The sequence below is a fragment of the Podarcis filfolensis genome, assembly GCF_964270895.1.
Source record: "Podarcis filfolensis genome assembly, chromosome: 1".
In the NCBI taxonomy this organism is placed as follows: Eukaryota; Metazoa; Chordata; class Lepidosauria; order Squamata; family Lacertidae; genus Podarcis; species Podarcis filfolensis.
In genome coordinates this window covers 56,719,827-56,736,208 of record NC_139604.1, presented here as the reverse complement: position 1 = coordinate 56,736,208, position 16,382 = coordinate 56,719,827, and the positions used below count along the sequence as shown (strand labels likewise).

At 44.5% G+C, this 16,382-nt stretch overlaps 1 protein-coding gene and 1 long non-coding RNA gene across 6 annotated transcripts in view; one reads left to right on the top strand and one right to left on the bottom strand.

Annotated features, from left to right (window-relative positions):
- The window catches only part of SYT7 (synaptotagmin 7), a 228,640-nt gene that overhangs the window by 188,461 nt on the left and 23,797 nt on the right, over nt 1-16,382 (top strand). For all 5 annotated transcript variants that reach the window (XM_083580694.1, XM_083580690.1, XM_083580693.1 and 2 more), the window contains 3 exons: nt 13,028-13,298; nt 14,911-15,080; nt 15,318-15,432. In XM_083580694.1, the coding sequence (XP_083436820.1) occupies nt 13,028-13,298; nt 14,911-15,080; nt 15,318-15,432 (556 nt within the window). The remainder of the gene's footprint in view (nt 1-13,027; nt 13,299-14,910; nt 15,081-15,317; nt 15,433-16,382) is intronic.
- LOC310746972 lies at nt 11,094-13,020 on the bottom strand. The gene is made up of 2 exons (XR_014540823.1): nt 12,891-13,020; nt 11,094-12,012 (listed from the first exon to the last, which is right to left on the bottom strand). It is a non-coding gene; the product is annotated as an uncharacterized lncRNA (long non-coding RNA).

Genomic DNA, 16,382 nt, shown 5'->3' with positions numbered 1-16,382 from the left:
TTGGAGAAGTGCAGGATACCAGTGTGCTCCCGCTGATGTTCTTTATACCTTGAAAGTGTTTCTTTCTGTATTGCCTGTGGCCCTCACTGTCCACCCCACTTCTTCCCAGTGGGTCTCCTTATTTCTAGCACCCCCACTCTTCTAGTCTCCACCCACTTCCCATCAGCTAGTTCCTGTTTGCTGGGAAATATTAATGAGCTGGACTGCAGAGAACACAGCAGGCGTGGAACTGTCTGCTGGGTTCATTAAATCACAGGCACAGTTGATCCCTGGGATGCAGCCATATGAGGGGGCCCCTGAGGCAAGGAGTCAAAGAGGGTCCCATCGCACACATGGAACATTAACTTCTGGACTTTTGCTTTCATAAATGTATCAAGCTTAATTCATAAGTGCCTCTCTTTGTGCTCCATGTCCACTTTAAACAGAAAGCAAATGTATCTGTACGATGATTTTTAATATGTAGGCCAACGTGTGTTTGTTTGTTTGAACCTATTGTTTCTTTGGTCGGTTTTGTTGCCAGACCCCTGGCAATGGTTGGGAGTTAGAAAACGGTTCTAGTATTAGATTTCTTTGTCTTTCCATACTGGTAGTTTCCTTTGACTGTAGTTGGAAGAAGGGCTTTTTAGCTTGGGGGGGAAAGACAAATAACAGAGCAATCCAATTCAAGTTACACCAGCTGATGGGGACAGAGAATCTGGAGGAAATGCTGCTACTCTGGCCAAACACCAGGTGCATCACTACCCTGGCAAACACTCCGGATGCTATGCTGGTGCATCTGCTGTGGTAGCGAACGCATGTCAGGAAAGTGGCCAAAACAAGGTGGAGTTGTGAGGTAGATGGAGGTGACCACACATTTATGCCATATTCTATACTCCTGTGGCCATGCCTCCATTGATGACACAACTTTACACCACCTCCAGACCTGGTGCAGGAAATTTCCTCCCCACTGATTTCAGTGAAAGGGGAAGACATGTAAAATAACTGCTCTCCCATCAACAAATGCTCCACACACATTGCCATGGCAGAGCACAGAATATGGTTGGACTCGGCGCTCACTCACAGCCTACCGCCACCAGTATAAACTCATACAAGCATCTCACATTGAGACTCCAGGCATAGACACCCAACAGCTACCTCCATTCCTACACCTGGAGATGTCAGGACAAAGCACCCCACACAGGTAAGCAAGGAAAGAAGGAAAGCATGCTTGAAGTACAGTACATCTGCTGCATCTGTCTCCTGTGTATTCCCCTTCACACCCTTTTTCAGTCAAGGGCCACATTGCCTTAAGGGAAAATGGTTGGTGGCCCACCTATTGGTAGTAGACAGGCCAAAATTTAGTGGGTGACCAAAAAAAATAGTTGGTAACAGCACTTTTCTCTCTCTTTCTGACGTCTCTTTTTCTCTCTGTAGGTCCCTGTTTCTCCCCTTCACAATCCATTCATTTATCTCACACAAAAATCCCACCTACCCACTTCTGTGGGTATGCACTCCATTCATTCACCATCCATATATTCTCTCTTCTATTATCCCTCACAAACATGCACTATCTAACCAAACACCACACCCAACTATCCACCCATACACACAGCCAATCCATATACTTGCCCATTCATTCATTTGTGCGCACGTGCACACACACACACACACAGAGAGAGAGAGAGAGAGAGAGAGAGAGAGAGAGAGAGAGAGAGAGACTGATTGACCTAGGATCAGGTTTTTTTCTGTTGCTCACCTCTGCACTTTCTTGGTTCACACTCCTAGCCAAACCCATTATCCATCATTATTTCCTTTTTTGTTTTGGCTGGCCTTCCCCAACCCACATTTCAGTCATTCATTCCCCTCTCTGCACCTTTCACCCATTGGTTTCTTCATTATTCCCCTACTTTGTTTTCTCCAGAGGGAAAGACAGAAACTATCAAACAGTCAGACAGGAAAGCTTCCTGTATTCTGGTTCTCACACTCTGTGGTTGACCATCCAAGCTTGCAATCAGTTAGCTTGCCAGCCTGCCTCTCTTTCTCTTTCTCTTTCTCTCTCTCTCTCTCTCTCTCTCTCTCTCTCTCTCTCTCTCCTCTTGTCCACATTTGAGCATTCTAGATTCAGGTAAGTAGCCGTGTTGGTCTGACGCAGTTGAAAAAAATAAATAAATAAAAAGTAGCGCCTTATAGACCAACTAAGATTGTTCTGGTATAAGCTTTTGTGTGCATGCACACTTCTTCAGATACACTGAAACATAAGTCACCAGACCCTTATATATAGAGGGAGGGTGGAGTGGGGTATTTCTCAAAAGGGTAGTAGGAGATGGGTGATTGGCTCAAACCATACCCATTTTGTGCATGCACACAAAAGCTTATACCAGAACAAATTTAGTTGGTCTATACGGTGCTGCTTTTAATTTTTTTATTTTAATTTCGACATTTGAGCATTGTTTGGTCCACTTTTCCCCCATTTGAATTTGACTGGAGTAGTCCACTCAAGCACATACCTGAATTTGTATATGAGGAGCAACTTCTGTCTTTCTCATTCATACCAATAGGTGCTCCCTTTTGTGCTTCTCCCTGCCTTCTAAGTTGTTGATTCAGTTATGCTGCTTAAGTACCGACAGAGCATGTGCACAGATAGCTGCACATGCATTTTGTTTTTGAAAATCCCTGCCCCCATCAAGAAGTGCACAAAAGCACCAACATCAGACAATTGTAAATTCTCTTTTGCACTTTTCTGGTTTTGTGCAAACATGGGGGATCCAAAGGGGAAAAATCCATTCCGAAGCACATTAGAAATAGTTACAAGCATGGCCCTAAAAGAAAGGAAAACAATTGTAAATTGTGTGGAGCAGTTTGGAGCCCATTTTACTCCAGATTATTGTGTTATCCCTGTTATCAGGTAACCCTGAATTTACACGGGGGATGCGCAGAGATTTGTGTTGTTGAGGGTATTATCATGCAGACTGTGCAAATTAAATGGGAAGGCAAGCAGCTGCAAACACACAGTAAACTCCAGTGTGGACAAACATTCTCTCTCTCTCTCCTCATGATGCTTAGATTGCTATGGGCCAGATGAAACCACAGAAGGGCAAAATAGGAGGAGGCAAATGGATGAGAGGCCACAAGCCAGGTTGGAAGGCTTCATAAGCCCTAATCCCAACCCCTGCTATATGTGAATTCTTGGTCTTGTCTGAACTACAGTATATTGCTTTAACACTCTTTCCCTTCAACAGTGGGGATCAATGTCTCCCACTCACAGGAGGCATTCAACCCCACAAACAGGTAAGCTCTTTGTTGGCAGAAGCCAACCATTGCCACTCTTGACTGATGAGCACCATTGACTTGCAGGATCACAGGTCACAAAGTTCCTCTGCCACCCACACAAGGGATAGATACATGCAGCTATTGCAGTCGTTTCATCCCCCATATTGAGCAGGGCAGGGAGCCTGAGCACAGGGGGCTAGAGGGCACCCTCTGTCTCGCTCCCTCACAAGCACATACTGTGCATCCAGGACCAGGGACTATGAGCTCCAGGTGCTGACTATTGCTTGATGCTCTCTGTCTGTCTCTCTCAGATGCAGGATCCATCTCATACTCCATTCTATGCAGGCCACGAGGGAGAAATACCCCATGACTGGGATAATGGAGTTCTTAACTTGCTTCCCCCAGGCAGGCTCCTGCACTGTTCCAAGCCCTTGCAAGCTCTTTGACAGACAGTTGTGCAACAGGTGAAGGTGTTTCTGGCATGGAGACCCTGTATCTGCCACCCTGCTATCTGCCAAGCTGCAGTCCAAGGCACTGGAACCTTGTTGGGTGTCTGCTTGGCAATGTCATCTATGTACCTTTCCCTTTCAGGATCTCCATCATTCTGGATGCTAATCAATAAAGGCTGTGAGTTTGCCACATGTGGTGCGTCTTATTTGAGACGAGGCATTAGATAGGGCTCCCTTGACCCCACGCTGCAGGATCTGGCTTCGGGAATGGACTGGGAGCCAGGGAGTTTGCTGGGTGCAGGGACAGCGGTCTGTGCACTCAGGTTCTCTGGCCTATGAGGGGGCAGACTGCTCAGGAACATGCAGAGATTATGACAGCCTTTGACTTTGCACTACATGCCCAGTGCCATCCAGAAGAACTCCAGTGCAATTGTGTGTTTCTCAGAGCTGGGTCACACATGCATGTACATCGCTTGAGAGCTGTACGCACACTGCTTTGCGGTTCTTAATTAGGCTATATAAAAAAAGGCATCCCTCACATCAAAGATGGGCAATGTAGTGTCATGTGCTGCCCTCTTGTGGTAGAACTAGGAAGAGCTATGCTATAGAAGCAAGGTGCAGTTGCTATAGGGAGGAGCAGGAACCTTGTGATACCTAGCTGAATGTTTGATCCCCTTAAGATGCATGTGGTGCAGGATTGTCACACATGGTGGTGTATACACAGGATTCTTGTCCGTAGGAAGTTTGTAAAATGTGATGCAACCCTAAAGGAAGATAAGGCTATTGATGGCTGTGTTCTACCTCCATGGACAGAGGCAGTATGCCTCTGAATGCTGGGAATCACAAGTGGGGAGAGTGCTGCTGCACTCAGGTCTTGCTTGCAGGCTTTCCACAGGCATCTGGCTGCCCAGTGTGAATACGGGACGCTGGACCAGATTGGACTTTGGCCTGAACTAGCAGGGCTCTTACAAAGGAAACCTTACAAAGAGCAGTTTTTGGGAGCCTTGTGCTCGGAGCGTGGCTTCCCCACCCTTGTTCTCAAGCAATCCTATATAAACCACTAAAATAATAAAATACAAATCTAAGGGTGCCTCCAGGCTCAAAATTTTGTGGGAGGGATTCAAGCCCATACCAATACTTTAGGTTGGTGCAATTCAAGCAGATTAAAGTTCTCTTCTGCCCTAGTGCAACAAATTTGCTTCTTTTGAAAACCTGGACTTTTTCCCATTTGGGAAGTGAAGGGGAAATGCATTTTAAAGTATTGGATGACCCAGGGATTAACGGGAACACCCCCACAAGCAGATCAGGATGAATGCCTACTGTCGTATAACCAACCTGTAAAAAAATCAGAATTAATGTTTAGTAAAGACCAGATCTACTCTAACCACCACAAATGCTTTTGCAATCAAATAAGGATGAGTGCTGAATAAACAGGTCATCTGCAATCAAAAAAGGTCATGTGGAGCAGCCCTGAATGCTAACATACACACGCACTCCCCAAAGACCCAGTGCCATAAAAACGCCTTAACCTATGTTATGAAGACAATCTTCCCATGGACCTCATGGGGGTGAGCATGACATAGATGGGATGCCACAACAAAAAAGCACCACACTCAGAAGGTGCCAACCTCACCTGTAACAGGGAAGGCTCCCAGCACAGAACATACTGAGTTAATGCTGACAAGGGGGTGGGGGATTCAGTATGAAAGGAAGTAATTTAAGGCAGAGGTTTTCAACCTTTTTGAGTCCATGGCTCCCTTGACCAACTACCTTCTTTCTGCAGCACCCCTGTGGGGCTCAGGAGCCCAGTTATGTCACCCTTTGCCTGCAGAGCTGGCAGCCTCTCACCCTTTTCAAACACCCTCCCTTGGGAGTCTTCCCTCAGCCTCCTCTCCTCTCCCCTCTCCTTGGGAATCCTCTGGGCAGCTGGTTCTGCTGCCCCTGGTCCCTGAGCTGCTCCCCCTCCCCCAAGAGAGATGCCTCCCAGAAGCCCCATTTGTCTGCAAAGCATGTAGCTAGTGCTGCTGTAATAAACAGCTGTGCAAGCCTTTGGGAGGCAGAGATGTGAGAGGGCATCAGAAGGGGAGGAAAGAGGGACAGAGGCTGGTGTTGCCAGTGGCACTCCTGACCATCATTCAAGGCACCCCAGGGTGCCACAGCACACTGGTTGAAAACCACTGATTTAAGTTTTTATCCACACTTTCTCTTTTCCTGCTGCCTTCCCCGGGAAAAACCACTCTTTAGCACTTGGTCGGAGCAAACAGTAATTCAGTTTCCCCCCCAGATTGCCATTTGTTCCAATCTGTTTTAAAGAGCAGTTTTTACCTTGGAAAAGAGCAGGGCAAGGGAAAACCACTTGGATTTGTGCCTAGAAAGTGTGGGTCTAGCAGAAAACGTCTTGGACCCATGCTAATGAGCCCTAAGTTATCCAAGCCCCAAACTATAAAGCGCTTTGAAGTTCAACACTAGCACCTTGTATTTGGTACAGAAACAAACTGGCAGCCAATAAAATCTTCATAATTCAGCAATGATAGGAATATTGCAGTGCAGGATTTTTGGATTAGCTGAAGTTTCCAAATTGTCTTCAGATAAACAGGGCTGCATGGTGAGGAATCTTGCAGGTATGCATTCACTTTCATTGCCACCAAGAGATGTGCAGATTGTTGTGTTTGTAGTGTCCTCTGTAATTCCTCAGAATCCCTGATGCACTTCTCCTGAATCCAGCCTCTTTCCAAGAACTTTGACCCCTATTTTATATAGAACAAGTGACTTTTCCCTGGGCATAGCATCTTACAATCTGCAGAATGTCATTCCTGTTAATATAATTCTTATCTCCTTGCCCTCTGTCTCCTTTTTCCACTCTATCCTTAATCTTCATATTATTCAAGTCCTTGTAGATGGTAATGTTCCAGGCTCCACTGTCAGGAGCACACAGAGTACCAGTGCTAAACAATGCACAACACAATTCAGTTTGGCTTTGTAGTGAATCCCACATGAGGTGTTGTTCACATAACACAGTATCTATCTCAACAACTTGTCTCAAATAGCTGCAGCAGAAAGACAGGGGGGAAATGTATTTTTTCCCCTTTCTTTTATTCTCTTTGTGCTCTGTGGACATGGGGGAGAGGGGACCGTGCATATGATCCTTCACTAATAGATTTCAAACATGACTATCACCAGGAGAGAAACTGCCATTTATATATACAGCAGGTGATGGGGTTCTGCACTTTAAAATATTAGCTCCTGTAGCCAGAAAGATGGTTAGAGTAGAGCCTGGGAAACCAGGATTCAAATCCCCAATCAGCTATGAAGCTCACTGGGTGACCTTGGGCCAATCATTGTCTCTTAGCCTAACCTACCTCACAGGGAAGTTGTGGAGATAAAATGGGAAGGAGGAGAACCATGTAGGCCACCTTGAGCTCCTTGGATAAAAATGTAATCATGCAGATTTCCATGCACTAAGCAAATTTACGCCAGGCATTACTGGGGAAGGGCAAGAGGAGGCATTGGCCCCTCCTTGTCTCCCCCCTTTTGCAATTCCATAGCCTCCAAGATAAAAACAGAGACGTTATTGTGGATTTGACACATTCATAGTCTAACACGGCCTGAGCATAACACACCACACCACTACCTTCACACCCAGGTGTTCTGCAAGAGCCAGTATTCCTTTTCCTTGAAGCAAATATGGAACAACACACCTTCCATATTGCTCATAATGCAGAAGGCATTAAAAATGTTAGGCCATTTACATGAAATAATTCCTTTGAATGCATACAAATGTTCTCATTTCTCCAACATTGGCAAATGAGCTTTAAGCAAAGATATAAACCTTTGTTGAGGCCTGTACACACCAAAGCTAGGAGGTTGGCCCAACCTGCCACAGCCGAGCCAGACCACAACCACTGCTCCCTACCAGTTGGTGGTCAGGGATCCTTCTCTGCCTTGGAGCTCTCAAGCTGCAGGTCTGTCTGTCTGAGGCTGAACCTGACAGCCCTGTGGAAGCCAAAGTTAATGGCCTCCTTGTTCTACTGCTGGCAGGTGAAGACTTTCTTGTTCCAACAGGCTTTGGGGAACTGTTTTTAAGGAAAGGGCTGGTGCTGTGATGTTTTTATCGTAATGATCTGTTCATTTTAATAGATGTGTTGTGTGTATGTGTGTTACATTTTTTTTTAAGGACTGCTTTTTTCCTATGTTTTTAGCTGTTTCTGTTTTAGCTGCAAGCTGTCTTGAGTCCCTGTCAGGGGAAAGGATGGGATATAAATCTGATGATGATGATGATGGCAGGGCCAGTCATACAATAAATGGCACCACAGGCAAGGAGCATCTTTGATGCTCCCTCCATTTCTCCCACTTATTAATGCCTTATTTTATTATAGCATTTATAGTCCATTTCCTGTCTTCTGCGCAATTTACATGCATGATTTATCCCTGTCACATCAGATGATAAATTTGCACACTCTGAGCTGTACCATGTGAACTGTTTCTGATACTTGTTTTGCCTCCTGAGTGGATTGTCGAGTAGACTGTCCATGTAAAGTCTCTCTAAAAGTGTAGGTCATGGTTTAATAACTATTCAGCATCTCAAAAAGAGGGTGGAAGATAAGGTTAGAAAATGAGTTAAGCAGGTTTTCTGAAAGGGGTGGCTCTCTGTACCCCCCCACCCCACTGTCCCTCTAGATTGAAGCTGATGCATCTGAGTATCTAATAAGAAAGTGGATCCAGGAGTCTTTGTTCCTTGTGATCCATGAATCTCCGTTTTGATGATTAAGACTCTGGGAGAAGATCTTTTGCCTCCTGAGTAATCAGCAATCCTTCCAGGAATCTAATGGACACCCATCATTCCTACTTCCCTCTTGTCTAAAACTGAGTCCCCCTAACTCTGCTCTTGTGGCCTCATTTCCACCCACGCTCATCCGCAGGAGATACAAAGATCCCAGGGTCCCAAGAACTACTGCGCTGAGCGAGGGGCAATCCATACTGTCATCCTGGCTCTGGAGGAAGTGGCTTCTGTAACGTGACAGGCAGGCTGTCAGGAAGGATTTATCAAATTGGCCCTCCCCAATCCTGCTGAAGCAAGCACGTGGATCAGAGCCAGGAGCCATTTGAGAGATATCAGGGATGGAAGGAAGCTTAATCCTTCCTGACAGCTCCCTGGAATGCACCAAGCCCTGGGCAACAAATCCAAGAGAGACTATTTATTCCCTTAAAATGTGTAAAGGATTCAGCTTCCTGCTATACTATCATGACATGTTCTCTGGAGAGAAGACAAAATAATCACCTGAGGAGCCTAGAGACCTGATAGGGCAAAGTATATGGAATAACGGAACACCAACAGGAGAATAGTCCCAAAACGCCTTCAGATCTGAGGTCTTCCTCAGTGTAGCAAGCGATTGTCCCATTTGCCCTCTGGCTGAGACCATTTTGAAAGGTTAATTTAAAAAGGGCTTCTGCTTTAGGAAAGGTGTGAAATGTGCAAGCCTAAGAGGGGTTGTCACTGCTAACTATATATGCATTTTCTCCTTACTTCAGACCATGGGTATGTCCTTGAGGAAATCTACTAGAGCTAGATAATCAGGCAGCTCCTCAGCTTCTTTCCCTCTCTTCAGCCCAAAGTGCACGTTGCAGGAAGAAGGGTGATAGGCAGCCCTGGCATGTATATTGGGGAGAATGCATGTGACATTACAGGTCTGTACTTCCCACCCCCTTCCCCATAAGTGGCAGCTAATGAAGTGGAATGTGAAGTGGAGAAATATGTGGTGGTGTTACATCACTAATTGAAAAAAAACTCATCACATTACATCTGTGAAATATATTTTGGACCTGAGCTCCTGGCCACTTTTGCTACTGTATGCTTCATATCAATGGTTTCTTTAGTCAATATTGATGTAACGTTTGTTCACAGGCTCCGCCATTTTTGGAACCTACGGAGCTTGCAGTTTTTCTCAAGAAGCTGACTTAACTCCTCTGGAGTGCTACTATTGATTTACAGTAGCGTTGCTGTTGATAGACATTGTGAAGTTCTTTCAAACCTCTAATGGCACTGCAAAATCCTGTAGATGGGAAAGCATTCCTGGAACATCTAATTCAACAGTCAGTTTGTGAGCATTTAGGAAAAGGATGCTGTGATTACCAAGACCCAGCATGGGTTTCTCAAAAATAAGTCATGCCAGACCAATCTGATTTCTATTTTTGATGGAATTACAAACTTGGTGGATCAGGGAAATGCTGTGGACATAGTGTATCTTGATTTCAGTAAGGCTTTTGACAAAGTCCCCCATGGTATTCTCATGTGGAAGCTGGTGAAATGTGGGTTGAAAGAGGTAACTGTTAGGTGGATTTCTAGCTTTTGCTATCTTTCATTTTTCTTCCTCTCATTGAAATGGAGGGAAGCTGTTCCTCCTTGACACACTAAAACAAAATAGTATGCCGCAGATTGCTGGCAAGTCTAATGATTCCTTATTTCCTACTGCAAGGGGCTTCTCAGGACAACCCTCTGCGTTTGCCAACAGTCCCAGACAGCAACACCAGGGGAGATGGTGTGTATTTGCCCTATCTACTCATACTTCATCGTCTCCAAACATCTAATTGATTAGGCAGCAGTCTATCCCTTTTGAGTATTTCCCGCCATTGCTGAAGCCTGAAGAGCCTTTTTATGTAGGGAACTTTGAACTAGGCCTGGAAATGCACTGGTGGTTGGTGCAGAATCAGTGTCATATGCTCTCAACTTCCGCACCAATAGAAGTGTCTACACTATCTTCAGGGGCATGCTTTTGCTAGCCTTTGGATAGTACACATTCATTCAGGAACCTTTGAAAACAATAGTAGCTGAAGATTTCTTAAAGTCTTTCAGAGACGTGAAAAGATTCAGGGCAAGCTGCCAAAAGGGGGTGAGATTTAAAATTGGAAATCATTGACCTTGTTGTGGGAGTCAACACAGACATTTAGTTTCCCTGTGTACTGTGGATTCCAATCTTCTGAAGATGTTGTAACTTTCAACGTGCCCTTAGTTAAACTGAGCAAACATAAAGTATTTGAGAATCAAATCCTCTCCTCTTCCAACATCTTATTGCAGACCTTTGGATTCCAGGTCTCTTGTGAAGCCAGACTGAAGGGAAGAATTACCTATATTTATTTTAGCCTGTTTTTCAGACAAAATTGTCCCCCAAAACAGTTCACATCAATGGCAGGGAGGGGGGAGGTGTAAACTAATGAATACTTCTGGAACTCTCATATTGGGTCATAGTGAGTTAATAATACAGGCTGAAACCATGTTGTTAATAAGAGCTAGTCTATGTGCTGCAGCATCCAGAATTGAGGACTCAGCTTGGTACAGAATTCAAATTAACCACATAGAGGTCTTCTATTGAGTAATAAATAATGTAATTCTGCCGCAAGTGACCTTACTATTTGGTTTTATTCTGCAAATCATTTTCTCATCTGTAAAATAGTTGCAAACCTCAATACTTGCTTCCCTTGGGATTGATCTGGAAGTTGCTACCGGTGCAAAATGCTGCAGCCAGGTTGCTGAGTGGAGGTGCACACATATTACACCTCCGCTGAGAGAACTGCATTGGCTGGCAATCACCTACCAGGCTACATTCAAGGTTTTGTTGTTAACATATAAAGCTCTGACCAAGCTCAGGACCACCTGCCCTTGTATGGACCTGTAAATTCACTTACTGTAGATCATCTAGGGAAATTCTACTTACGGTACCACATACTGAAAAATATCACAGGACAGTGATCCCCAAACAAGCATTTTCTGCTATTGCTCCTGTATTATAGTATTCCCTCTCTGAAAATGCCTTAATAGCTATTTGTCTTTCCACACTGGATATGCTGGCGAATATCCAACATCCATATGTTGGTGCATATGCATTTTCTTGCTAAAGAATTGGCAGCAGTGAAGTCTGGAAAAACAGAGGAGGGCAACAGTTCCTGGCTCTTTCAGGCAAGTTGCATATATTTTAAGGGATCCACTCATTGTGCCTACATATTTTCTGAAGTCCTCAGCACATTTGTTTATTTGGACTATATGCAGGAAGGCAGGTCAGAGCTGTGTTTGTTAACCATCATATTTCCGACTTTCCATTTGTTTAAATTGACTATTTGTAAGGCTAATTGGAATGTTGACGTCTTGCACCTTCATTTGCTGTATCTGGATCATTTCTTTATCGGGCAGTTGTCAAACCCCTTCCACCTCTTTGCATGCTGAGCTGCAAGAAATTTTTCATCTTGAACTGGAGAAAGTTATAGATTCCGATGCAAGGCCAAAGTGGGAATAAAGCCTCCGTGTAACCACTGACCTGAGGGCCTAAATGCAATTAAGTTATTAAATTGAGAAAAGCTTAATTAATGTTAGCAATAAAACAGAATGCCAAGAGCGTGGATTGAGTGGGAAAGAGCTGCTGGAGGACTGAAGCTCACGTGTCTCTTGAGAAATGAAGCAAGGAGCAGCCTGTGCAAGCAGCAGCTGAAATTGTAGCAGCGGTGCTGCAAGCTGCTTGTTTTTTTATGACAGGCCATAGCACATAAACATGGAGATGTGGCATTTCCCAGCCACACTGCCAATATATGGACCTTTGAGAATGGGGAAGCGCTATAGCCTCCTTCATAAATAGAGAAGGTGAGACAAGCAAGTTCCTGACTCAGCAGCTGGGGGGGGGGGGGGGCTTACGTGAAGGCCTGGACAATGTAGAAGCTGGAAGGTGAGATGCATAACAAGGAGGCTGGAGCCGCGGCCGATGGCAGTGGGGTGAAGTATTTCCAAGATGGGGGGCTGCACCCTCCACTAATGAGGAGCAGGATATACTGCTGTTTTCAGTAGAATGCATATTTCCTCTCCCTCAGGCACACTTCTAGTTAGGCCTGTGATTAAATAGACCTTGTGCTAACAATATCTCTCCCCCCCCCCCAATCTCTCCCTGTGGTAATTTCCCAAAGCCCTTTCCCTTCAAATGCTCACTTACATTGGATAAATGATTTTTCAAGTGCCGTTTCTCACCTGAGGACAGCAGACAGTTTGAAAAGGCCTCGAGCTCTCTGAAGAGAAAGAGGCGCAGAGATTCTTTTTCCCCATCAGAGTCACTGGCTAAGATGAAGTGGATTGTAAAGGAAAACGTTCTCTAGCAGTAATTGAACATAAATCCTTTACAGGTAATACATAAACCATGAAAAATTCTCACCAATTACCTAGATTTAATCTGGACCTGGCTTGGAAAATCCCTGTGGGTTTCTCGTGCTTAAAAATGTCCAGATGTAGACAGTGAGCCTCCTTCTGTCCCAGACTCTCATGGCTGCCTCTTTCTCTCTTTCCTTTTGCGCTACAGCTCTCCCCTGGGTCTGAGGATGATGAGGGACATGACAGTGCCAGCCGAGAAAACCTGGGCCGGATCCAGTTTAGCGTTGGCTACAATTTCCAGGAATCCACCCTAACTGTCAAAATATTGAAAGCTCAAGAGCTACCAGCCAAGGATTTCAGTGGCACAAGTGACCCTTTCGTCAAAATTTACCTCCTACCAGATAAAAAAAATAAGCTGGAGACAAAGGTGAAAAGGAAGAATTTAAACCCACATTGGAATGAGACCTTTCTCTTTGAAGGTATGTAAAATGGTCCAGGTTTAGGGTGCTGGTTATGGAGGCCAAGAATTTGCTCTGGCTTTGGGCAAGTTACTTCACAAATCTGCCGCATGCCTCAGTTCTGTTCCTATTACATGTGGTCATGTTTTCCTTCAATGTCTGATTTCAAGGGCAAGCAATGTTGGTGGTGGCATAGAGCAAAAATGCAGTTGTTCAGAATACAGTACTTGTAGCCAAACAGGAAAAGAGGATAACCGAGCACTAACCCATTTAATCCAGTGCCAGCCTTGTCCTGCAAACAGCTGGGGTCAGTTATCACACTTCACATAATAGGCTAGAAATACTTCAGCACGTCTGCAGCTGCACATAGAGACTGTTACATTTGAAAGCCACTCATTATGCAGAGAGTCATCACACTCATGTCACAGAGGCTACCAAGAATACAGTACTGACATGAAGATTCTCCACTTGGTCAGGGTAGTCTATATGAAGAGTAACCTCCAAACGCCTTCACGTGAAGGCATCGCCACTGGTAATATGAAGCCGTGTACATATTCTGGGAATAGGCACCATCTACAGTGATACCAGATTAGTGTCACTTCCCATGTTGCATTTTATTCATGGATATGCATCTGAAACTATGGTCCTTTCCCAAAAATTATAATGTGGCAGAGATTATATCTGTGGCTATGTATGAATGGGACATGGACATGCCCCAGACTATGGGAGCAACTTAAAATTCTTCTCTGCAAGAGTAAATACAGTTATAAATCTTTCCTGCATGTGATTTTTTACATGAAAGCATCTTGTGGGCGCACTCACTCTTATCAGGTAGTATGAAAATGCCTGGGATGAGGGGCACTGCAAGACATTTCTCTCTCCTCAATGCATCTTTAAGGTGCCCTCTTTCACATGAATAAACCAGGAAGCAGTTCTAAGCAAACAGTCATTTTGACAAATGATGACTTTCAGACTGCACCAGTTCCTTGCACTGTTTTAAGATCACACAAGAATGAGAGGATGCAGACATACCCTAAAGAAAATTGTGATCTGTCAAGTATGGCATCAAGTCATACCATGGTCTATCTATTCCATGGGGCCAGTTTGTGCCACATAACATATCATTCTTCTGCTTTATCTACTGTCTTGCTTCCTGCCAAACCAGATCATGCCCTTAGTCCATCACATTTAATACTCAACCTCAGGGGAATGGCCAGAGCCTTACGCTACCAGAGAGAGGCCAAAAGCCTTCACTAGTGATCTAAGTGCAGTGATGGATAAGGCTGGGATTCCTTCCTGGCCCTTATAGCAGCCAGCCAGTTCCCTGAAGCATTAGGTTTGATTGATGAAGTTGGATTACTACTCACTCATCTGGAATACCTACAAATGTTATTCAAGGCTGCAAGATTGCCCAGAAGCATGGGTTCCTTCACCCATGTATGGCCTGGGCCAGTCATGACCACTTCTCCATTGGCACCCTGAATACAGTGATAGATGCTATCTAATGTGGAAAAGACAGTGCAGCAGAATAACTGTTTTCACTTGCATCTAGGCTTAACGTTGGGGCTCCCTTTACTGTGGTTGCCTGCATGTCGTCTCTCAGCTTTTCATCCGCTCCTTTTGCTTTTGGCAGGTTTCCCATATGAGAAAGTGGTTCAGCGGGTGCTCTATCTACAGGTTCTGGATTATGATCGGTTCAGTCGTAACGATCCCATTGGGGAGGTGTCCATTCCCCTCAACAAAGTGGACTTGACCCAGATGCAGACATTCTGGAAAGAACTAAAGCCCTGCAGTGATGGGAGTGTAAGATCCTTGCTTTGTTTTGAAACAGAGGGCTGATCCAGAATATCCAAGGTTGGCTCAGTGCATGCATGCATTGGGGGCTGGCCGTATATGATTCCTAATTCCATGCGGAATGAGGAAAGCTGGCTAGATCCTGAACAGTCTTGGGGTGATTTCTGTTCAACGTTTACAGTGGGGAATCGGAGGGGGGTGATGTTACATAATAATTCCTCTATCTCTGCTAACTCTTCTCTGCAGGGAAGCCGAGGAGAGCTTCTCCTGTCACTTTGCTACAACCCTTCAGCTAACTCCATTGTTGTGAACATTATCAAAGCTCGGAATCTTAAAGCCATGGACATCGGGGGAACATCAGGTATGGGGTTCCGTAGCAGCTCTTCTTATGCAGTGGCAAATAGTCTTAGATTTAAAGCTCTTACTTACTTTGCCAAACCTTTATTAGGCGTTACAAATATGGGCCATCATAAAACATCCATATAGTCTGGCACATTCAAATTACATCCTCAATGTCTATTGTTTCTCGGGATGTTTAAGTATCTTCCCTTGACAAAAGCTGAGGGGAAAACGTTCAGTCAGGCTAACATAAAGGCCCTGCGTTGGACTGGATTTATTAATTTTGAAATATAAGTGATCCTGTTGTCTGTTGTATTTAATCCCTAGAACTTGGGGGAGCAATTTTTATTTACAGCTGATTCAATGCTTTGTATTTCAATGACCCCTAATCTGGTTTGAATATTGCAATAAATATATTGCTCACCTGAATTATACAAGAGTTCCAAGTCAATACCAGCAGATCTAATATTGCTATGTAAGAATTGGAACCATCTGGATTTATATGAGTCCTTATGTAAGTCAGAAAGCAGACTCGAAGGTTGGCAACAAAAATGGAAATGCAACCAGTATTTTATAATGCTAGGCCGCATCCAATATTCCATCGTGTGTATACCTAGTTCTGCACACATCGTCTCATACTTGATTGAACTTGGGAGCCCCAGGATATGTCTCAAGAAACTTGAGTGTATCTTATCTAAATCACTTTTATATGCTTGTATTTGTATTGGGATCCCAAAACGTAGCTGGGACAACACTTGAGGTAAAAGACTTAAAGCAAACCACCAATGACCATTTCCTTAGAGTTCTGTGCACTTACTAGTTTCAAGTAAACCTGGCGAGAATCAGAAGCTATTTGATTTTCAGGTGTTGTGTGCTTGCTTGCTTGCTTGGGGTCTCCTCCCAAAGGAGCCTGTCATGTGTTATGCCCATCATCCCCAGCTGACAGAGAGTGAAAGAACAAATGCCTTCAAA